This window comes from Pocillopora damicornis, chromosome 9, assembly GCF_964200805.1.
Source record: "Pocillopora damicornis chromosome 9, jaPocDami1.2, whole genome shotgun sequence".
Taxonomy (NCBI): domain Eukaryota; kingdom Metazoa; phylum Cnidaria; class Anthozoa; order Scleractinia; family Pocilloporidae; genus Pocillopora; species Pocillopora damicornis.
In genome coordinates this window covers 22860729-22884849 of record NC_142678.1, presented here as the reverse complement: position 1 = coordinate 22884849, position 24121 = coordinate 22860729, and the positions used below count along the sequence as shown (strand labels likewise).

The window sequence follows — 24121 nt, the reverse complement described above, 5'->3', positions numbered from 1 at the left end:
ATGTCAGTTGATCAGTCAGTGAGTCAGTCAGTCAACCAGTCAGTCGGTTGGGTGGTCAGCTGGTTTGTTAGTTACTCGGTCAGTCAGTTAGACAGTCGGTCCGGATGTCAGTTACTCCTTCATCCAGTCAGTGAATCAGTCAGTTTATCAATTAGTCAGTCAGCTGTTAGTCAGTCAGTCAGTCGTTCATCAGCCAATTAGTTGGCTGTTCATTGTAAATCTAAGGAAACATTTCCAGCTTTAGAAATTCACTTCCTGTTGTCTTCATATATTCAGAAGCAATGTTGTTACGAGAAGATCTGGCAGATCTGATGCCGATGGTAAATGAAGCAAATGCCATCAGTCAAGAGTTGGATAAGAAGGTACTAAAAAAGAATCTCCATTTTGTATCTTACAATGCAAATAATACTGTGTGGCTACATTTGTCCAAAGGAGCCTTTAAGAAATCTTCATGTGTCTGATCTCTTTCCCTTACCTTCCAGGTTTCGTTTGAAGTCTCCGTTGTTTCTGCCAAGGCTCGCGGACTCCCCGAAGGAAGACCCGAGGTACAATCTCTTTGCGTTATTTTGTCAATTTGTGTATATCAGTATGAGACCATTCATGTTGTCCGCTTCACACGATAAACCCATCTTGAATTGTAACATCAAGCAACAAGGAATTCGCAATGTATGATGTTTTATTTTTTTTTTGCGTGCTAGCCATACGTAGTCATGCGGGACTTACAAACTGGCGTCGAATACCTCTGGCCAAAAGCCAAGTTTATCAACAGGAAATACGTCATGGACGAAATGTACGAAAATTTCGAAGACGGCGATGATTGGCAGCTCGAAGACGAGAAAGATCCTTTTACTGAAAGCCCGGATGTCGAGAGTCTGATTGGCTGTGTGGCTGTTCCTATGCAGAGTCTGGGATATGTGGTAAGCATGCCCTAATTGTTTGCTGTAATGATCTGTGTTATTTTCCCTTATTTTTAATTATCCTGGTTCCTTTTAGCTTATTATTGTCTCGAAAATTTTAGTTCAATAATAGCTAGATGAGTGTCGTTTGTTCGGTTGCTTTTTTCCTATAAGACGTTTTTATTTTTCTGTAGCCGTAAAGCCTAAATCAAAAAAATACCTCGGAGTCTCCTGCCTTGCGTCTTATTTTCACCCTTCCATTTATTTTCGTTACAACTTGATTGAATCGCATCAAAGTTGATAAAGTGACCGATTGACGATAGACGAGGACATGGCCGGACCAAGAAGATTTTTATACCGTCTTTTAGATTACTGAATGCCGTGCACTTGTCACTCAAGTTACTTAAATCATTATTAAACATTGCCTCAATTCGTTTTCAGAAGCTTCTCATGTTTTCCAAACGTCTGATTTTTCGTTTTAAGGCAAACATGTCTTGATTTCTTCTTGTTTCTCTTTCAGCTTGATATGAGAGAACAGCTAAGTATCACTGATTATAAAGGAAAAGAACTGGGCTATCTTAATGTAAGTACTGTCCCGCTTTCTTTTTCATTCCAACCCGATCCCCTTGCCTTCAACATGGCGTCTATGGCCTCTTCAGCAACTTTGAACTTGGCATATCTGTGTCTTTTCCCGTAGGTAGAAGTCGTTCCTTTAAACGAAAATGGAAAAGAAATCACAGAAGAAGATGACATCTTTATTGACGATCCTAGTCAACTGGTAAATCTTTCTAAATTCTTAACTCTTAACCATCTTTCTTCCGCCTTGGTGCATTACTTAGTCTTTTCTGTTTTTCTCACCCACCGATCTTCAGTCATCGATAGCGTTAAAGTTGTCTAAGACGTTAAAGTCGTCTCGAGAGCATAAAAACGGCCGTTGTAAGGAATTGATAACTCTTGCAAGAAAAGAGGATTCTCAAAAGATTTGACATTAAGCTCCTGGTGTGAACAGCTGAGGAAATTTGAAATGTGACAGTACGTGTTTCTCTTCTACAGGAAGGTAGAAAGCTTGTGTTTGTGGTGCGAGTGCAGAGTGCAAAGGGAATTCCAAAGCGCTACACGGTAAGATCTAAGTATTGATTTCCGTTTTTACTGCTTAGATTAGACAAAGGGTGACATCAGAGAGAATAAATGGGAACTGGTAATTAAAAGTTTAAAAACTTCGCGGGGAAAAAGGGAAAATTCCTTAAAATGTGACCCATAACTACTGGACCTCACCGGTTGAAGAATGCAAGTAGGATGTAGTCGAAACATCGTGAACCACATCAGAAGTTACTTCATCGTGAGACGATTAATAACACTTCGGTGTTTTTGTATTTCACCACTTTTTATATATGACTGCTGCCTTTTAACGATATCAAGACTCTCTTTTTCTCAAAACAGGACGTGTACTGTAAATATTCCATGTACCTTGAAGCGGATCTTAAGACGGAAGTAAAATCTGGAACAAGGAATCCCGAATTTAACTACGAAAGAACTTTCAGTTTTGAGAGAGTTCCACCGAAGGTAACTCAAAGTTTTAGGAGCTTCAAACTGAATGCTTCCTCTTTCAATTCCACTTTTGAAATTCGAGAACCAAACAGTTTTATAGGTACAATGTACCATTTGAAAGTGCTTCTCTGTACCGTTCATTTTAGGGTTTCATGAACTGACTTTAAAGTTAGAGCCACCTTGTACAGCATAATAAACTGTACCACAAGAAATACAGAAAGTAGCTTTCGTCTACATGCTCACACACAAAGGTGTCATCCTTACCATAGACGGAGAAGTTAAAATTACTTGGGTAAGGGATGCCATGATGTAATGTGGTTGCAGAAGATTGCTGTCATTTCGAAACTCCTGGGACTAGTTAGCCAAAATGGTGCACTATATTCGGAGTAGAATGACAGTCTGATATTCATGTAAGCATAATTTTCTGATGACGGAAATCTGAGAAAGTAGTAGCGGAGCTCGCAGCGCTCGTAGCGCGCGCAGTGTAACTCCTTACCTGTTATTCTTACTGTACCACTCAAGTCCTTTTTATTGGTCACATTGATTTCTTTAGTAGGGAAAGTGAGATTAAAATAGTCACATCACTTCTCGTTATTCCTTTTCAGTTAATCCAGTTTCTGAAAAACAAGGAGGTCATTATACAGCTCTGGGGAAAGCAAGTGGTCGACAAGAAACCGGTCAACAAAACTGCCAAGAAAGGAAAAGATACCAAAGCAATTATGAGAGCAGAAACACTAAAGAAAAACGTGAGCACGAACTCAATACTACCTTAAGTTTTTCAGGCTGATTTCACAACAGACTTAAACAGGAATTATTTCCTGTGAAGTATGTTGACTGCAAAATTGATTCATTCTGTGAAACACTGTTCTGTAGGTGTCTCTCACTCCTGCTGTAGTAAAAGGAATGGCAGACAATGCAACATTAAAGAAGCAGAACAAACGACTCCAAGACAAAATGGTAGGTTGATGACTTATTTTTCAGTGTATCGTAAAGTAACACCATCCCGAGCGATTGCCTAAATTTTTTTCTCGGAGAGAGAGTTTTCCGTTTTCTCTTCCAACTGGTGAATTTGGTAGGTTTCCAGTCGTTGGTGCAATAACAATACCTGCAATCGCAGACTAATCTTTGGCAACAACCCTTAACAAAAATCTTTAGGACGCTTCTAGAAACCAACCCTGTTCAAGTAAATTCCCCATGTTAAATTGTTTCCCTATCCAAAACAATGTATGTTATCCACACAAAAAAAATAACAGTACTTCACAAAAACCGTCTTAGTTAGCACGGGAGAGATTCTAAGGAAATTCTTGTAAACCAGAAAAAGTTCCTCAAATTTCAAAGTCGATGGTAGTATTATTTTTAGTGTAGAGTATAGAGTATCGCACTCATTTCCTGACGCATGTTGTTAACCCGCGTTATCTGCTTACAGGAACGTGTTGATCTTTTAGACGAACTGCGATAATGCTCCCTGAACAATTATAACTTCAGTTCTGTTGTCTTTCAGAATCATCTTCGCCAGCTCTGTGACAAGAAACAGTCCGAAGGCAAAAGTGATGTACCGGTATGTGCACTGTCTATGTTGACGATGAAAACATTTAAAAGTAGTGTGTTACAGTTCACTCTCACATGGCTTTATTTATTCCCTGTAGGGGTGAGCTTTTGTGTCCGAGTGATTGGACAATTTTTGAAGAAAAACATGGAAAACCCTTGCCCATTTCTAAAAAAACGCCATGTGCACCCTTAAATTTGAAAAATGTACCACCGTGCTGTTGGTCAATGACAATTACCCCCCTCCCCCCCCCCCCTTAAAGTGTAACAGTCCATCATAATTGTCAGTTTCCAAGAAGGCTAAAGTTCGATCCTGGACGCTGTCGATATTGCTAATCCTAACAGTATACAGGACGCTTTTCAAATGTGAACCTGGCATATGGTCTGACGTGCCAATGTCCTTGAAGCTCAGGAGTTTGTGGAGAATTTGACCGCGAAATCGGAGCTGGCCAGGGACTGCTTCCTCTCGAGACAATCATTTCGTAGCCCAACGTGCGTGACAGATGATCATCCTCTTATTCAATCATTTGTTTCCAGATATCCGAACTGCGGGCCATTATCGGAGAAATGAATTCAAACACTCAGACGACTGCTCCTCATGCCTCCGCTCCTGCAACAACGGGTCGAGCTCCTGCAGAGAGAAGAAATGAGAGCAGTGCATGCACCATCTTGTAACCTAATTCTGTTGAGACTCAGTAGCCATGACTGTTTTCATAGCTCAATAGCGAGCTTACGTGGACGTGTGAGAGCGTCGTGTGCGCAGGGCCTTGTAATATCCTGCACGAGAACAAATACTTTTCAATTGTGTTGTGATGATTTCTATGTAGCATTCGTCTTCTCGTCTCTAAGTTGGCTTTAAGAGACCTCATTCTCCAGCTCTTTCCTGAGCGTACCACGACACACCAGCAAATTTTAATTCTTTGAGTGTCATTTAAATAGTTTCAATATATAATAAAATAGTTCTGGTCCTCTCGATGCTGGCCAGCAAAATATTCTTCAATGTACATAACACAGATACGCAGTACACGAGATGTTGAAATTTTACAAGTTCATCATACGTCATTTACAGGTGCTCTTAGACCCTAAAAATAGAGAGGAAAAGAAAATCCGTAGGATTTCTTAGCACGATTGAAAAGTAATGGGGCGATTTGAAGTAAAAACAGAAGGATTTTTGTTTTGCTGTATTTTATTTTTGTAACCGTTAACATGGCCATGATGTTCAGGGCGCCTGTCGCGACATTGCATGACAATCAGAGAGAGGCAGAACTGGACTGGGCTTGTTTATTCATTTAAAATAAAGCACAAGAAAACTTTTAGTACGTAATTGTCTTTATTTGGACCTATAATCTGTAGTTAAAACGATACCGGCATTTTCGCGGAGAAAAATATCTGACAAAAAAATATTTTTGCACACACTCCTTTGTTTGACCTCACGCATTTGTTTGTAATGTCACATAGAGCTTATGGAGTGTTGCCTAACAATCCGTGACTCGTTAGTAGGTCTTTTTCTGGGTTATTTCAATAATGATTACCTATCTCTTTGCAATGATCTATAGTTGATTTAAGCTACCGCTTCGTCGAGAGTCTTCTCGGAAATTTGACTGCTTAAGCACATTAGTTTGACAGAATGTCAAATTTACATCATAACATAACAGGCTGTAGAAGAGCAATTTCATTCATAAATAAATCAAAAATGTTTTTCGGAAATAAGCAAGCTGAATGAATAATTCCCTTTTCTTAACAAAAACTTTAATCGACTGTCGTGAGATGAATTGACGGCCATTTTGACTTGAAAAGTGCACTTCCTGATTTGAAAATTTTTGATGAAAAAAAAAAAATTTACAGTAAACCTACGAAGCGAGAGTGATGGAGAGCAATTAGTCTGATGATAAAAACTTACAACCACGTCTAAGCGTACAAAGAATGGAAAAAGTGAGCATTAAACGTCTGTTTTTCAACCAAACTAAAGAGGAAATACTTGCGTTCGAGGCCGAAATACAGAAATAATTTATTTATTATCACTTTCCTGTTGATCGTTTTTAGTATTGGTAGAAAAGTGAACGAAAACAGAGGTGAATTCGCGGTTGGTGTATGCTGCAGACGTGGTCGTAAATTTTCCTGATGAGACGTTTTTAACGTCGGGTGCATCTACTAAACTCTACAGAATTATTCGTAAAAACATCGGAATTATTTCGCTATGGCCGAATTTAAAAGGATAATTTAAAGCTAAATTTGAAATACAAAACTCGAAGTTAAAGTTCGTCTCGCTTTTCATCTTGGTTGCTGTCTGGTTGATCAGGGGGGAGGGGGTTGGGGGGTGACTTCATGAAGGACAAAAAGTCTTCTTCAGTTCTGTCGCCGTCGTATTCAACAACAAAAGCACCATATCTGTAATACTTGATGGTCGGATACCCGTTCACGCCTTGTTTATCACACAAATCTGTTAAGGGAAATGTCAAAAGTAAGTTGTGACAATTTCCAGTAACTCGTTACCAGTCTTTTCTTTTTAGGCTGCAAACCTAATTTAATCTCCGTGGATCCAAAGATAGTAAACGACACGATGGTGGCAAAGTAGTGAAAAAACGAAGGAGGTCTGGATCGTATAATACCCGACCCAGACCTCCCTCGCTTGTTCACTTCTTTGCTATCGTGCCCTCTACTATTTCGCTTCGTTTTACTGAATGAACGCTTGGAATAGGCTATTCCAAAGGCAGCTTATGTTCTTCCCATGATTCTAATCGCCCTTGTAACGCGTTCACAAGCATTCGTGTCTTTTGATTTGTGTGCAGTGATTAAGAAGGAATACGAATGGAGGAATTAAGACTTAGCGAGCTCAATGATTATTTTTCATTTTGAACCTCACTCTTTCAGAGACAAGAAATACTTTTGTTAAACGTACCGCTATTCTGAGTGCAGTCAACTGCAGTGAAAGCTTTATTAGCTTCCTCGGCAAACGCTTCAGAAGCTTTCAGGAATTTGGGTTTGGCATTCTGACAATGACCACACCCTAAAGGAATAAGAAGATTCACAATAGACTGTTAGGTCAACAGAAATTGATCCTGAACATCTGCAAAATTGAAGAGAATTTCTGTGACTCAAGCCAAGAGTTGATAAAGATTGTGAGGTAGTAGTTTACTTTTCGTGGGACTTACATGGGGCAAAGAACATAACCAACACGTGTTCTGTCTCGGACAAGAAGGATTCAAAGTTTGCAGAAGCTAAGATCTTCAATCCATCTGATTCTTCTTTTTCTGCCTCAGTTCCTTTCATTTCTTCATGTACAGTGTCCACACCACTCATGCTGAAGAGAACAGAAGGATTAGATGATGCGCCAGAGGGGAAACTGGACATATTCCAGTTTCTCCTACTAACACAAAACGCGTTAATTTGCTGTTAAATCATGAACAAGAAGTTTCTCAAAGAACTCTTGTGGTACTCAAATTCAGTGTCTTGCGTTGATATGATGACAAAGCAATGCTTTCATGGAAAGCTTGAACAATCATAAGAAATTACTATTCAAAGTTAATAACCTGTCATGGCACATATAACAGAGAGACCCCAAGAAAGCAATGGCGGCGTCGCTAGGAGCGTACGCGCACACTCTGTTTCTTGCACATGCGCGACAATGGTCGCGTAACGAATGATTGAAGTTACCTCTTCATAAAGTTAATTATATCTTCAGCCGACCTATCACCATCATAATCTTTTTCCATTTCGCCATTCCTACGATAAACAATGAAAGAAAGTCAGGTACCATAAACAGACCAAGAAAAAATAATCTCTTGAAACGAACTTATAGCTAACATTTTTTTAGTTTTGTTTACTACGACAAGATACAAGCATCAAGTATCCACGTACAGACGTTAAATAAGAAAAAAAAAAGAAATTTACCAAAAAGAGGATACTGTTTAATGCGACGCTTAATTGCTTGACAAGAAGCCATGAAAATAAGCTACTGGCACCTAAATTAATAAAACTTTCAAATCTCTTTTGTGACGAGAAAACATAAAGTTGCATGTGTTCAGCGCAACAAATTGTTTCCGACAAGAATATGAAAATGGCAGTACTTCGATATAAATTTCTTTATTCCAGCCTTATCAGTCATCCACCTTCTGAAAAGGTGTTTTTTTTCTACAACGTTTTAACATGGCGAATGACTGAAGAAGCTATGATTGCAAAATCAGTTCTTACATAACAGAACATCGCTATCGCCTCGATAATTTTTCCGGATTTTTTGTTAAGATAAAGATTCCATTTGCGTTGAATATGTGCAAAAGACGCGAGGCCTTTTTATTTTTGCCAGTTATTGTCACACGCTTCTGGCCTTAGCATTTACAATTTCCATCAAAACTAGGATGTGGAAAAATAAACATGTCGAGAAGCTGACAACATATTTAGGAACATTAACAAACCGTTTGAAATGAAGAAGTAGAAAGGTGAAGATGACAAATCGTTATTACTTACTTGTAGTATTTCACTTTTGCAGGTCAGTCAATGACATTGAAGAAAAGAGAAGAAATATTTCACCAAATAAGAGTTATGGCCCATTAAACGTTGCAAGTCGAACAAGCGCGTCCCCCCCCCCTCCCCGTCTTCAGACAAAAATTATATTTACAGCTAAAGAGTTTATACAATGGAAAAGCAACTAAGAAGTCCACTTAAAGTCATTGAATCAATTCGCTGTTCTACTCATAGAGGTTTAAAAGCCATGACATGCAAAACGCCCACTTCGACGATTTGTCCGATTTAAAAGTCGTCGGAGTTTTGTCAAAGCATGAAAGCTTTCGTCAAAAAATTATACCATACCGTTCGTTTTTAGCAGTATTTTAACGTGATACATGGTCAAACTAGACGTACCGAAAGAAGAGACGAGTTTTACCTGTGGGATATCCCTTGAGACCGGTCCGCTTGCAAATAGATTTGAATTTCGTGCAGTCAACAGCTGCTAACGCTTCAGACGGCTAAATAAAATTAGATATTACATCAGTATACTGTGCAAATATACTTCAGCGGAAACCAAATCGATAAGATAATAATCGATAACTCACGAAAAGCAAAACGGAGGTGAAAACATTAAGGCAAGGCAAGATGATACACCTGCAAAGAACAAAGAATTTTTGTGAAACATTCCCAGAACAAGTTTAGAGAGACTTACATGTTGTTCACTAAGGATCTCAGCGGCTTTAAAGAAGTTTGGCTTCATAGCTTTACAGTAACCACACCCTAAAAACACACATCAAAAAATGGTTTAAAAAAAGTAAATAAATGAACAAATAAATAAATGTTGTTAGTATATACCACACAGGTGAGTAATGCTTATCGCGCGCGCTGATTGGCTGGTTCGGAAGTGAATAGCAAGTTTTATTCACCTCCGAGCAGCCCATGGGACAAAATCGCGCGTCGAGAGTTTAATTTCTGACCATGATTCGGTATATTGAAAGAACTAAACCTTTTTTTTTTTGTTTTTTGTGTGGTATTTACTAATATAATTATTAACCTCAGTGTGGGTTAAATGGTGGTTGTCCTCCACAACGGTAAATAATTGCTACATAGAGACTAACGTATCAACAGCATCTCATTTAGTTCCCCTTTCTTTTGTTGTATCATGAAAAACGATCTGACCACATTACGATTAAATTAAGAAAAAAAATGTCATTTGTTCCGTCACGAGAATGAGATGAAGAAAAATCCTAGTTGTCCACCAAGCATCGAACCTCTAACCTTCGAGTGTAAAAATCTGATACAATTGGTGAGTCATGTGATTCCTCTCGAACCAATGAACCTCCATTGAACCTAACATAGTTTTCAGTAAACCAATTAACAGAGTCGTTCCATTACCTTAGATTGAAACGTGAATGGCACGTGATAAGTGAATTATACGTGACTCGTACATGTGATATTTCAAAACGACTAGCCGTTCACGTTGGGTTAAAACTTTAATAATCTACCGCTGTATCAACAGAAAAAAGGTTAAATAATAATTGAAATGATAAGAAATTAATTGTTTGTACATACAAGGAGCAAAAAACATGACCAGCACAGAAGGATGTTCGGCCATGAATGAATCCCAAGTCTCGTTAGTCAGGAAATGCACTTTACCAGACTCCTTACTCCAATCAGGTGGTGGAGGAGGAGGTGCAGGTTTCTGGGGACTGAGAAAGAGAAAAGCAAATTTAAAACAATTTTTGAACAGATATAATTATTCTCCAAGCAAAATTAGTCAGTAAAAATTTCACATTCGTATGTATCCAAGGTTCATGATTTCCTTAATACTACACTTTGATAATTTATGAAAAAGTAGGTTGGCCAATGACATGCAAAGCACAAATCATTTTAATATAATTTTTGGCGACAAGATGGAAATAATACCGTACTCTTTCATGAAGGCTAGCATGTCCTCTGCTTTCCTTTTCTTTGTGTACTTGTAAGCAAATTCCCCATCTCTGTAAGAATTATGACATCATCACTTGCTATTCTAGGGAGTTACACTTCTTAACGTTACTGTGTTATGAGGTAGAACATTCTGATAATTTCTTGACCTCGATCCCTGAGGGTATGAAGAAAGGGAACTGGGAACGACGTTGACAATTTCTGTAGCACAAGATTTAAACCTAGCGGGTTCACACCGGCAGCGATGATTTATGTTCTTCCTTAATCATTTGAATTGCATCTTAAAACATCCTCGTTCAAAAAAGAAAACAAAACTAGAAAGTGGAAGACAGGTAAGGTTTTATATCATCAGTTCAAGCAACAAATAGAATATTGAAATCAGTGCAAGTTGAATTTTACATGACATGACATAGTTAGGCATGGAACATGTTGTTTGTGAAATAGATACACTTACTTGTAGTACTTTACTGTTCCAACATAGTTCCAGAGAGAGATAAGAAAAACAAAAAATCAGTACTTGTTATAATTAACTTTCAAAACTGCAATAGATATTCAACAGGAAAATCGTCTTTTTCTTTGCTCGAGAAAACAGTTTGGGTGTTACACTTCATACACCGAGCAATTAAGATAACTTTTCAACCACCGTATGCGATTCAAAGTTACTGTATCGTCAAGCGTCATTGTCTGGGTGAAGGTCGTTCTAAAAAAGAGTATTAGGCCTGTGAACGTATATACGTGAGTTGGTGAGTGCGTGTGAAAAGGAGATAACATTTGGCACCGTTTCAAAGACACGTGTTACTGGAATATGACGGGAAGTAAAAGACTCACGTGTGGGATAACGTTTGACTTCCTGTTCAGTACAAAGATCACCATCCACAGTGCAATCCACCGCACCCAGGGCACCAGGGACCTGAAAAGCAAAATCGTGGAAAATGAGAATTTGCGTCGGAAACCCCCCCCCCCCAAAAAAAAAATAAAATAAAATAAAAAATAAACAAAAAAAAAAACAGCCAAGATTCACTCAATTAAAGAGATAAAGAGATCAAGCGTATTTCTTTTTGTTCTTGATTTTTCCCAAAATCTGGCTTGCTTTCAAGGATTAAAATGTGATTCTGATTTAAAGCATGGAAAGTTACTCCAAAATTTATGTTTGTTTCCAACTGACAAGAGGGACCGAGTAAAGCAAAAACTTTTTTCGGAAACACAAGTAGAGGAAGTCTTCATTCGTTTCATTGGAGCTAGGTTCTGAGGAAGTTGCGCAACTCTCGTTGATATGAAAGAATATTTGATTACCTTGTTCTCGGTGTTGACTTCTTTGGCCACCTCAGAAAACTCGGGTTTTATCTTTTTGCAATGTGGACACCCTAAATAAGTAGAAAACAACAAAATCAGAAAAGAAATCTTTCAATAACATCAAATGAAAGACAGAACAGCCAAAACCACATAATAAGGTATTAAAAACCAATAAATTAAAGCGAATTAGACAGATTTAAGAATTGCGACATAAAAAAGAAAGGACATATCGAAAACGTAACAAATAGACAACAAAAAGTGCTTTTTATTAGAACTTACAGGGAGCATAAAACATGACAAGGGCTGAACTGTGTGACTTAATAAACTCCTGAAATGTGCTGGCTGTTAAATGGACCACGTCTGCATCTTCGTCACTCCAAGCTGGTTCAACTGGTTTTTCAGGTTTGGCTGTTTTGGCGTCTGCAGGTGCTGAGGCCTCGGACCTACAACACGAAAAATAAAAGAAAGCTTGAGTGGTCCTGTAGAGAAAATATTACCCATTGCATGATATAGCACAAAAAATATTTTCATCTAGTATACAATTATCTAGATTTCAGGCTAGCCGTTGTTTGATCCGATAACGCAACATGTTTCATCCCTGGGAGGAGAGCTTGTCACGCATCGCGTTATTTCCCCCCCCCCCCTCCTCTCTCTCCTCCACTCAGAAGAGACCTAGCGTGTCACACAACGTGTTCTTTCCCTCAGAAGCGTTGGCGTGACAGAACCAAACGAATTTATACGGAATTTTCAACTTACATCAACATGAAGTCCACCAAGTCTTCCTTTGTCCTTGCCTTCCTGTATTCAGAAGCAAACTCACCCTTCCTGTAGCAATGCAAGCAAAATAATGCACTTATCACTGCAAGCTCATCAAAATAATTCATGAAACTACGTGGACTCAGTAAGTGAGATCAAACTTCTTTAACACGATCCATTGATCAAAGATTTTCTCCAAACGATAACTCAACAGGTGGTACGGCAGAGGAGAGATTAGGAAGTGCCAATTCTTGCTCGTCCCAAACTCTCCTCGTCCTGGGCTCGTCGCTTAACTTTGCCCCTTGCCTTGTATCAAAGAAAAATCAGACAGCAGGCACTCTCTTTACGTCCACAGTAAAAAAATCTAGATCATGATATTTCGGGAAACAGTTAGACTCACCTGAAGTACTTGACTGTTGTTTTGAGTTTTCCAGTCATGGAAAAAAAAAATAATAATTAAAAGGTTAGAAGAGAATCAATAAAATTAATAAATAACTTTCAATTATTTCAATACATCCATTAAATATTGTTATAATGTGTGTTTCCTTATCTTAGCCTACGTCAGCTAAGCGATATGATTGGGTAAGTCATTCAAAAAGCTTTTTCGTACATTTCAATCCTGTGTATGAGCAATTAAGGAATTCTTTTTTTTTTAAATAAATTGATATTTGTTTGAACTCACTTATAGGAAATCCATCAATGTCATACTTTTGTGCCAATGATTTCTCTTTGGTACAATCTACAGCGGCCAAAACACTGCGAGCCTGTTAAGATTACCAGAAGAACGACAAATGTTCTGAATAAATGCAAGTAGTAGCCGGTCATCAAGAACGACTTAGTAACATAAATATTATTGTATACTGCTCCCTATGCTACCTCCCAAAAACAAAGATTAAACAATTCACAAGTGCAACCGTCCCACATCGAAACCGTATTTTAATTTTTGAAAATATCTTTAACAACTCCAGCGCCTCTCTACCCGAAGGCATGAAATGAAATTATATTATAGCTTGTGACATTGTAGGGAGGGCGAAGGAGGCTGGACATTGCATCCAAAGATAAATGAAATACTTGTCTATATATCAGCGTTGTGATATATAAATCCAGAATGTCTAACCCTGTTCGTATACAAGTTCTTGAAGGTCTTTTGGGAGAGCTTCCAATCGCAAAAGTGCTATCGGCTGTGTTCCGATATCTCTTGGGAGTCTTATTCTCATCGAAAATGGTTAACATCTCCTTGATGTTCACGCTGACAGTCAGCTACTATTTGCCGTTTCTCTAACCCACCGATGGTGCGAAGCAGGTTCTTTCTCTGCAATATTCCTAGTTGTATTAAGAAACGTTGAACAACGAAGAGAAGTGTTGATGAGCCACATTGACTCATCATTTAGCTTTCTCTGTAATTTTGCGACTCACATTTTTACTGTGCAACTCTTCAGCGGCTTCCATGTAAGCAGGCTTCATTGCTTTGCAGTGACCACACCCTGAAATTATCGAACGAGAGGAAAGAAACTTCAATAGCCTGGCCTACCTGTTTAGCCATCGGCCGCCCTGAGAAAAAAACTATCTGATGAAGTAACCCGGGCGTTACGGAGTTGCTTGGAGAGATGGTCGTCATTAAAGGTTCGACAGTGTGTAACGAGATGCCGATTAAACTAAATCAACAAAAACACATCGAGAGCCAGAGTAATCAAGAGCGGCTCCCAGTGATTCCTCTTCATAAGATGTCCAATTCGAGTCAACTCTTTTTCACGGTCGAAAATGTCTGACTCTCAATTACAGAACAATTCTAGTCTCAAAGAAGAATCTCGACTGAACAAAGAAAAAAAAAATTCTTAACTAAAGTAAAAAATCTTGAATCGCCTTCTGTCACAGGACTTACATCACAAATAGTATAAGTTAGGACAGGTTTGTGCCAATGGGTTGGTTCATAATATGAAGCTGAAACATCCCCTTTACTAAGGTAAAGCAAAAAACTAAAGGAAAAAGTTCCCAGTTACATGATTTTCATGTCCAAGAAATCGAGCAAGACACAAACAAACTTACACGGTGCATAGAACATGACAAGAACCGAATGGTGTGTCTTCACAAATTCCTCAAAAGTATCGTCAGTTAGGTGGGTGACGTGACTTGGCATATCCTTCCACTCTGGTTCAGAGGGTGGGGGTGGGGGACCTTCACGAGGATTCTCCATGAACTGGATAAAGTCCTTGGCCACCCGTCCTCCGATGTACTTGAAGTCCTTCTTGCCGTAGTTGAAGTAGCGGAAGGTAGGGTATCTGGAAAATAGTTGATAACCAACACCGCGGTAAAACGCACTGCGCATGAGTAAAAAATTGAGCTTCCGGTCATTACGTCATTTTGCCAGAAGTTGACGCATGCGGATACGTTTTGCCGCGGTTTTTTGATAACCTATCTTCACTTTTACAATTATCAATACATTTCCGGGGCCCGTTTCTCGAAAGTTCTGATAAAGTTACGAGCCACTGAAGCCCGATCTAATCGAAGGAATAGAAATGCAAATCTTGGCGCATTCTGTTTCGTTTCCTGATATTTTCAGCGTTGGAATTTCAAATTTTTATCACCTCGTTCACATACATAAGCAGGAAAAACGAAGAAGTACATACCCCTGCACGTCAAACTGGTTACACACAGATCTGTGCACTGTACAATCAACTGCAGCGTATGCAACCTAAAAAAAGAGCCACGAAGTTTTGGTGATTCAAGTAAATTTAGGACACACTTATTACTAGGTATTTATCTTCGTTTACTACTAACACTTTTCAATCCTCCTCAAAGGTCCATTTCAGCTGCCCTCTCGAGTGTCAAATCATTTCTACATAGCAGAGATACCGGTAATTGAGTTTCGTTTTCCGGAATACAAGTATGACCTCACACTAACACAACGAAGGGATCTGATCTCAGATAACAGTTGACTGGACTAAAACTTAAGGGCCGGTTTATTTACACGAGGTATAGCCCAAGCCACGGTTTTTCACGCAATCAGTGGGCCTCAGGCTTTCTCTATAAGAACGTTGATTTCATGAAATAAATGCGCTTCAATTGTTAGCTTTCGGCCCTCTTGACGCTGTTCACAAAAATAAACGTTGAGATAAAACGTTAAGCTAAGTAGGGAACTATTTAGGACGCGATTTTGTTAAACAACGGCTAAACTTCGTTTAAATAATGAGACTTAAGTGTCTTAAGAATTTTGCGAAGTTAAAACTTATTCCTTAACCATCAAAGAGTCTATCATGAGAAAGAATGAGCCTATCTATAAGAAAAGCATCAAAAATGTCAAAAACATTTCTGTGACAGTTGATTAACAAGCTCATGAGACACGACTTCGAATTTACAAAACAATCACTCGATAAAGTTGTCTAACCTTAGAGTTTTCCGCATCATGTTTAGCAGCTTCCATAAATTCTGGTTTAGCTTTCTTGCAGTGACCACACCCTAAAATGGATACAAGAAAACTTTTTCCAATATGTCACATCAACAAATGCAAAAAATAAAATTAAGAGAAAAATAGCCATCGTATATCAAATATAAGATGTAGCTCAGACTGTAGCTCAGTGTTAGAGAAACCAAGTGATGATCCAAAGGATCAGATGTTTAAATTTCTATTTCCACCTCATATTTAATTTAGCTCCCTGTTTTGGACGGGTTTCTCTCTTTTGTTACCACTCTCCTTACATCTCAGCACTAAACTCTCTGGATCAAGGTCTCATGAAAGGAGATTGTTGTTACTCTCTCTGATATTCAACTTACATGGTGCATAAAACATGACCAAGACATGTTTCTTTTTCTTCAGGAATCCTTTGAAAGTGTCATCTGTCAGGTGTTCCACCTCACTCTCCACTTCACTCCAATCTTTCTCTGGGGGAGGGGGTGGGGGTGGTTCTTTTGGACTGGATAAAACAAAAAAAAACTCTGTCAGTATCAATTTACATTGTATACAAAGATTAAGCACACAATATGCACTTACTCTTTCATAAATGCCACAATCTTGTCAGCCGTTCTCTCATTCACATCAAAAGCAAATTCACCATCTCTGATAATAAAAAAAATTCACAAATTTTATGTCAGTTTTTCCCAAACCAAACAAGGCAGTTAACTCTACAAGACTCAACCCAAACACAAATGTAAAACTTTTCACTTACTTGAAATATTTCACTGAAAACAGATGAGAAAAAGAAAGCAGGTAAGTGAGCAAGTAACACAAACCAATCAGCACAAGGTCTACATCGGCACTAATACATTTAGTCACAAAGTACTTGAAATGAAATCAGGTGGTCACTTGACAGTTTCATTCAGCCAAAGGAAAATCATGGTTGTATTCAATGTCAGGGAAGCACGACTGAAACTTCCATTTCAACAGGATCCCTCTGCCACCGTAGCAAAGAGGTGGCCTGGGCAGAAACTATTTGCTAGGAAAAACATTATTTGTGGATGGACAGGTCAACTCTCATACCTGTGGATTGAAAGTTTGAATATCATATTTTAACTTTACATAAGCAAAAATATGTGGAAGCCAATTCAAGTAAAAGAAAGCCTTTGCAAATGATCATTGTTTCTCCAAAACCTCCAGCTCTAGATGGGAAAACACCAGTGCAAGACACAGGCCAAGCCAGTATCAGATCCATTTGCAAACCTTTCCAATAAGAACAGGTTTTTCAATCTTGGAAAGACAGCATGAGCACACTGAAACACAAAGGCAGCATCAACACTTGCAAACAAGAGGGGTGAACAAGTCTTGGCTCAGAAAGTCACTAAGAGGTTGTTGATCAACTCAGTTACCTGTTGGATAGCCCTCAATTTTGAATCTTTTGCCAACTGCTGTTTCCTTTGTTGCATCTACTGCTGCTATCACACCAGGAACCTGAAATCATTGTTACCAGTCAGCCTTCAGCACACAAATAAGAAATTTAGAATTATCATTAGAGATATACAGTAAGAATAGTTGGTTTTACACTACTTACTCAAAATCAAATTTATTGCACTCTGTCAAATATTTAAACTGAAAGTACCTCCTCCTCCTTCATTGTTTTGGCTGCATCTGTGTATTCAGGCTTCATAGCTTTGCAGTGACCACACCCTGAAAGGCCAAGAATCAATACATAAAAGGCTGCTCATGAAACTGTCCATAACTGTTGTTCCATGATCTTGTCTTCCTAGAGAAGACCTTTGTGGGCCTGACACAACATTTATGTATGTTACCCTTTCACTCTGAATTGCTTTTTTTTTTTTTTAACAAAAATCAATTTATCACAAAGTGATAGCAAGAAACACTAAAAAGACAAGTAGGAGATTTTGACTTTCGAGTTCCTACAAGGCCAGGCAAGTAGAAATAAATAAAAAAACGATACTTACAAGGAGCATAAAACATGACAAGAACAGATGGATTGTTTGCAATAAAATCATCAAATGTGTCATCTTTGAGATGGACAACATCACTGGGTATGTCACTCCACTCCTCTTCCTTAGCAGGTGGAGTTGAAGGAGCAGGGCTAAAATAAAACAACATTATACATAAGTTTAACATTAACAAATCTTAATTACTCTTGAAGATTACATGCATGATAAAGAGAGTCATATAGCAATTGATATTGTAAATCCTTTCAACCATTTTACTCCCAAGTTCTAATTAGTAATTCTCCTTACTGTCTGCCAGACATTTTTCATGATTTTAGTTTGGATAATATGATATTGGATCAACTAATAATCCCCTAGTTGACATTTGTGTTTTTTCTCATCATTTTCATACTTGAGATTGTATTGATATTGTAAGAATAAATTTGGTGTTGGTCTGTCATACATAAAGTCAAAGAGTTAAAAGACAACTTCAAAAACTCTTCTCAAAATATTTTTACAGTCCATTGTATAAGCACAGTACCAAGAAAAATTGTCTAATATCCAGACACTAGTATCTAAAATGGACTCTATGTCTTAAGTCAGACAAAGTGACGAAAATTGGACAAAGGTGTCGAGAAAGCAGACACTAGTTAGTGGCTAAAACCAGACATTAGAGTCCAAACCCAGACACTATTGTCTAAAACTAGACACAAGTGTTAAAATCAGGCACTAGCATCTAAAATTGAACACAAGCATCTAGTGTCTAGCCAGAGCCCAAAATCAGACACTGGTGCCTAAAATCCAACACAAGATCTAAAATCTGAAACTAACGTCTTAACTTGGACACAAGTCCAAAATTGTTACACTACTGTCTAATAGAGAACCAGGACAGGAATGGTTGCATTAATTCGTTAGTAACTCCAGATGGACAAAATAAGACTTACTTTCTCATCCACTCTACAAGAGAATCTTTATCATGTTTTCCTTGATAACGATATTTTTCCTCACCATTTCTGAGAAGATCAAGTTTATGACAGACATTGATTCAATGACAACTGAAATTAAAATCTTTGTCAAATCTTTTTAAGGTTAATATTCAGACAGATTAATCATAATATTAAACTGTAAATACATAAAGAAATAGACAACTATTGATTCCTCTTGAAATACTCATAAGAATGGTTACAAATAAATAATAAGATTTTCATAAATACGCATATACTTACAGCAGAACCCAACTAACTCAAAAACAGTTCAAGGCATACTTAGAGAGTTTCAGAAAGCTGCATCTTCAGTCGAACTCTTCAGTTCAACCAGCAATTAACCCTTTACACCTCAACATCAGAATCCATATTCTCTATACTGTTCTCTCTATATTTCCTGAGTTGCAGACAGGGAGAATTTGTATAAAAATTTTAGAGCTTCTTTAGTTGGTCATCATTCCCTTCATTCTTGTAACCTTTAATGAGTGATTCAAGGGGGACATTGTGAGGAGAAATTAGATGTTAGTCACTCGTAGGGGTAAAAAGGTTAAAAATACACCTCTATAGAAGTCAGTTGCGAAAAAATTTGAAATAAATGTATAACTGGGCCTTACTCAAAATATATTAAAGTTGGAAATCCTGTGATATTGAATTTTTCTCTGATTTGATATGCTTCATAAGTATCTACATCCATTCCAGCCATTATCTGTTGGAATAAAAAATTGGTATGACTACCAAATTACATGGACATGGAACTTTCATGAACCAAGGAGTAACAGCTGGTCATGTAATCTGCACATGGTCAAAATAAATTCAAAATCTGGCCACAGGTCTTTTTCCTACATGGTTGCTTAACTACACAACAGTCTCAGTATTACAATAAAAGGATTTAGGTCACTTAAGTAATTTTCTACTGGTGAATTTTCGATAGGAGAAAATTTCTTAAGTCTAGGCCTAAATAACTTTATTTGCATAATTTCTGTCAATGTTATATTTTGTATATTGAACTACTTACAATTAATATCAATATTTTACTTTGCCCCATTCTAATTTTTTATAAATTTAATTATTGATGCACTGCTTCATTATAACTATGTATTAAATTTAAGAATTCTGTATCTGATAAAGAATGTGTCTATCTATCTTTGAAGTCTAAATGTCTACAAAAGTGTAGTCCTAAAAAAGGTTATTGTTGGTGACAGTGATTGATTGATTGTGTGGCCTGATCATCCAAGTGAGAGTCATCCTGAGAAGGAGTTTTCTCAGCGGTAACTGATGTTTCAACAACCAATCCCATTAACATGTTCACCACCCAATATGTCATGAATTTGTTTGAAAAAAACTCACAGCTTCTCCTTTAAGTTCAGTGGCTGCTACAGCATAGTCAGGTTTTAACTTTTTACAATAACCACACCCTGAAATTCAAATAATGAGATACAATGAAGTCACAATAACGCAAACAAGCATGGGCCAGCAAGAGCAAGCAGGGGGTGAGCAAGGGCAAGCAGCGTTGAGGAAGGGTACACAGGAATGAGCAGGGATGAACAAGGGTAAGCAAGAGTAAGCAGGGGTTAGCAGGGGTGAGCAGGGATGAGTAGGGGTGAGCAGGGATGAGCAGGGATGAGCAGGGGTGAGCAGGGGTGAATAGGGGTAAGAAGGGGTGAGCAGAGGTGAGCAGGGGCAAGCAGAAGCAAGCAGAGGTGAACAGAAGTCAGAAGGGGTGAGCTGGGGAAAACGGGGCTGAGCAAGAGCAAGCAGGGTTAAACAAGGGTAAGCAGGGGCCAGCATGGGTCAATAGGTGTGAGATGGGGTTAGGAAGGAAAAACAGGGGTCAGCAGGGATCAGCAGGGAACAGAAAGGGTGAGCAACCACAGATCATTACAGATTTTGGCAAAAATTTACAAAAATTTGACTCACATGGAGCATAGAACATGACCATGATTGGTTTCTTCTCTTTTGTTGTCAGTTTGACAAATTCCTGAAAAACAGACAAAAAGATTTTTTCATGGAAATCAATTTTCCTGCCCTGATCACTTAACATCAAGTATCTGTAACTCTGAAGATTTTCAAAAGTTTTTATACTACACAACTTACACTACTTGTGTGAACATGTCGTACATCCTCTGTACCTTCTTCTTCTTCCCAAGGCATTTCTCCCGTAGGATCATTCATAAAATTTAACATTGACTGCAGAAAATTAAAAAATTTGGGTAAATGTTGTGATAAATATAAGATTAAAAATGAGGGTTGCTTTTTATTAACTTTTCTACTAAAAGTACAAAAACAACGTAAACAATACCATGATCAAATCAACGATTTCACTCACCTTAACTGTGTTCTTCCTATCATAATCTTTGTTAAAATCCCCATCTCTGTGAAAAGGGAAACATTTGACTTATATTAATGTTAAAAAAAATAAAATAGTGCACCTGTCCATGCAATACCAAAAGTGTTGGAAACATAATGATTGAAGAAATGAAGATAAAGGAAGAACAGAAGGAATGTGTTCTAAGTAATATAATATATAGATTTAGCCAAGCCTAAAAGTGGAACGCGCATTTTTTTTTCCCGCATGTCTCAAGGGCACAACGCCTTGCCCCGGCCAGGACTAGAACCTGGGTCTTCTGACTCAGAGCCCAGTGCACTGACCACTGGACTACTAAACAAAGCCGTAGCACTGGCATGCCTGCGGTACATTTGACCACACATGTTAAAAGTAGTACCTTGTACGATCGTATGGTGATACCGTCGTACATCCAAATATTTTTGGCTTGATGGGTTACTACTATTTTGTATAATTATGGGGCTAAGCTCTGCAAGCTCCACTAAAATAGGCTGGTTAAGGTGGTATGGATTTGAGGTAACAAAGTTGGACAGGGTGAGAAGGTGATGAGAGGATAGGATGAATTCCAGATGGAGAAGTGAACACAAAATTGTGCCTTAGCTTAGAATAATCATTGGGTACCTGATGTAAAAGCAAAGTTATCGAAGACATTCTGACAAAGTGAGGATGGGATTACTTAAAAAAGTTATTATGGCTAAATGGACTGAGTTATATATAACACCAGTTGAGGGTGTGGAAGAAGTAGGATGCTTTGGATTCAGGGGGAGAAGGAGTTAGTCAATAAGACATGGGAAGGGGGGGTGGGTAAGTACATGAACAAAGAAGCACGAGAAAAAGGTTTAGGAGGTGAGTATGTGGGAAGATGATGTCAGTAGGGAGGTAGGGTGAATAAGCAATGAAGAGAGTGGGGGGGGGAGTGTAACATAAAATAAAGTGGAAAAGAAGAGGGGTATGGTTTGTAAAATAGTGGAAAAAGTGGCAAGCCTTGGAGGAAAGCAGAGTATAAAAGGAGACAGGAGTCAGTGAAAGGGAAGGGTGGATAATTGCAAAATTCTAACAGGAAGTAAAGGAAAGATGTAATTTGAGTGCAAAGCAAGCAGCAGGATGAGTAATGAAACAACAAGGTGGTTGAACTCACTTGTAATGTTTTAACACCACAGGTTGAGAAACTCTGAGCTTCTTGCACATTTTTTTTGTATCTTTGCTTTCTCTGTAAAAATACAATTATGATAATTGATTAGCTCCCCCTGTGGAGAGAAAATTATCTCAGTCTAAAGGTATCCTTCTTAAAACTATTGCTTTTCATTCTGAAATAATATGAAAGGGAGATAGGCAAGGTATAGAGGAGCAGCTCATGATGATAATCTTGGGCAGAATAAATATAAAATTAAGTACACCCTCTACCAATTTCAATCAACCCCTTAAAAACTCCCAAGATCTTAGCATTCATTCTCCCCTGTAGCTGCTACACATTTCCTTGTAATTAGTTAGTGGTATGTGAATTTGGTATTAGATAGAGATTACAGCTTCTAACTGAAAATTTGGAGTATTCTCATGACCAGTTGCTGGATAGTACACAGATATTACTGGGAGAGATTACATATTAATCACTTTTGGGAGTTAAGAGGTTGATTGCCATCTGGGTAATAGGGCTTTTTATCATTGTTCATTTAATCTTATTCTCTCCATGATCAGGGGAAGTCTATTAAAGCTGGTGAAACTGTGAAAATAAATTGAGAACAGATTTCTAATAAACAAACCTTAGCCCCAAGGTTTTATAAGAATGCAAATAAAAAGCAAGAATGAAGAGTAACTCAAAAAAAAATACAGTAAAGTCCTCCTAATTTAAATCAATTCATGTTGATTAAAATATTTAAATAAAACAGCCTCCTGCTGACCAATTAATACTCACCCACAATTTATGTATGCAACAGTCCCCCTGCCTTTAATTTCTTCTGCAACTCGTGCCAAGACTTCAAATCTACTTGACGCATCACGTTCTACAAAATATTTTATCTTTTGTCACCGCAAAGCATAATTTTTCAATAACCTGTTCTGTGAGATTTTTTGGTTTCCAGGGTTACAATATTCGGAGCTGAAAATGCACCAAATATTGAAAAAGGAAAGGAATTGTAAACACATAATAGTATGGAAGCGAGAGCACACGCAATCAGGTCTTATCAATATTTAGTTAAGAGTATCAGGTTGATGCATCTCGCTTTCCAAGCAGTTGAATTCGAAAACAGAAATAATAGCAACGTCTCAAAAGAAAATATTAATATCAGCTGTACACACTGAATCGTGGTAACTGAGTGACGAAATTTTGTAATTGTAGGATATAGTTCCCATAGTGAAATTTTCAAGCACATTATTTCCTTAGCACGAGTAAAAAAGCAACAAATCAACACCAGCTGATTTTTTTCCTGTGCATTCCTACAATCAGTGCATCGCACAGAATCCTCTGTAAAGTACCTACCGCTTTGAGCAAATAAAACAAGCAAATTGGTATGGGTCCTTTGTAATTTCTTGAATGGCTTAATATCATTTATTTCTATGATGGAGCTTTTGTCAATTTTCTTCTTGGCTTGCTTGGAGAGACCCACGACCTATCCAGTTAAATTAATACAATGTTGCAAGGTTAGATTCACTGATAATTGAAAATGATTAGCTATTAGCGATTTACTGTAACTAGCACTTTAAGAGAAAAAAATGGCAACCAACATAATCTTTTTCAAAGAAGAACCATGAAGGATACTTACAAACACAAGCCATATAAAACTGTTGAACCAAAAATTTTTCTTCGCCATCTTACTGGCGAAAATTAAAATTACTTATCGGATACAAGCTCCAGAAAACTTGCAAATTCGTAATAATGTGTAGTACGATGTTTTGCCACGTGTGACTGGAGACTAGGTTCAGTAGACTCTACGCACAGGACCGGGGAGGGTATAACAAACATATCCATTTTAATTGGCTACTTGAAACAGAAGAAAGCTATTATAAACCAATAG

General features: G+C 38.0%; 2 protein-coding genes across 2 annotated transcripts in view; one reads left to right on the top strand and one right to left on the bottom strand.

Annotated features, from left to right (window-relative positions):
• The window catches only part of LOC113675869 (kinesin-like protein KIF28), a 12870-nt gene extending 7565 nt beyond the window's left edge, over nucleotides 1-5305 (top strand). Inside the window, exons 16-26 of the mRNA XM_089182856.1 lie at nucleotides 277-362; nucleotides 483-545; nucleotides 699-917; nucleotides 1417-1479; nucleotides 1594-1674; nucleotides 1950-2015; nucleotides 2337-2459; nucleotides 3050-3190; nucleotides 3318-3401; nucleotides 3946-4002; nucleotides 4527-5305. Of these exons, the coding sequence (XP_089038982.1) occupies nucleotides 277-362; nucleotides 483-545; nucleotides 699-917; nucleotides 1417-1479; nucleotides 1594-1674; nucleotides 1950-2015; nucleotides 2337-2459; nucleotides 3050-3190; nucleotides 3318-3401; nucleotides 3946-4002; nucleotides 4527-4664 (1121 nt within the window). The 3' untranslated portion in view covers nucleotides 4665-5305. The remainder of the gene's footprint in view (nucleotides 1-276; nucleotides 363-482; nucleotides 546-698; nucleotides 918-1416; nucleotides 1480-1593; nucleotides 1675-1949; nucleotides 2016-2336; nucleotides 2460-3049; nucleotides 3191-3317; nucleotides 3402-3945; nucleotides 4003-4526) is intronic.
• On the bottom strand, nucleotides 5301-24039 carry LOC113675875 (putative protein disulfide-isomerase A4). The gene is given in 35 exon segments (XM_089182875.1): nucleotides 5301-6429; nucleotides 6889-6996; nucleotides 7142-7290; nucleotides 7644-7712; nucleotides 8454-8466; nucleotides 8869-8950; nucleotides 9145-9212; nucleotides 10005-10141; nucleotides 10364-10459; nucleotides 11204-11289; nucleotides 11673-11743; nucleotides 11952-12115; nucleotides 12429-12497; nucleotides 12829-12841; nucleotides 13111-13192; nucleotides 13845-13912; nucleotides 14475-14707; nucleotides 15056-15120; nucleotides 15814-15884; nucleotides 16200-16339; nucleotides 16417-16482; nucleotides 16592-16604; nucleotides 17229-17310; nucleotides 17459-17526; nucleotides 17802-17938; nucleotides 18728-18796; nucleotides 19381-19472; nucleotides 20114-20181; nucleotides 20684-20744; nucleotides 20861-20953; nucleotides 21093-21138; nucleotides 22249-22320; nucleotides 23023-23110; nucleotides 23587-23716; nucleotides 23870-24039. Coding segments are annotated over 35 exon segments (3105 nt in total). The 5' UTR covers nucleotides 23918-24039; the 3' UTR covers nucleotides 5301-6241.
• Nucleotides 24040-24121: the final 82 nt, after the last annotated feature.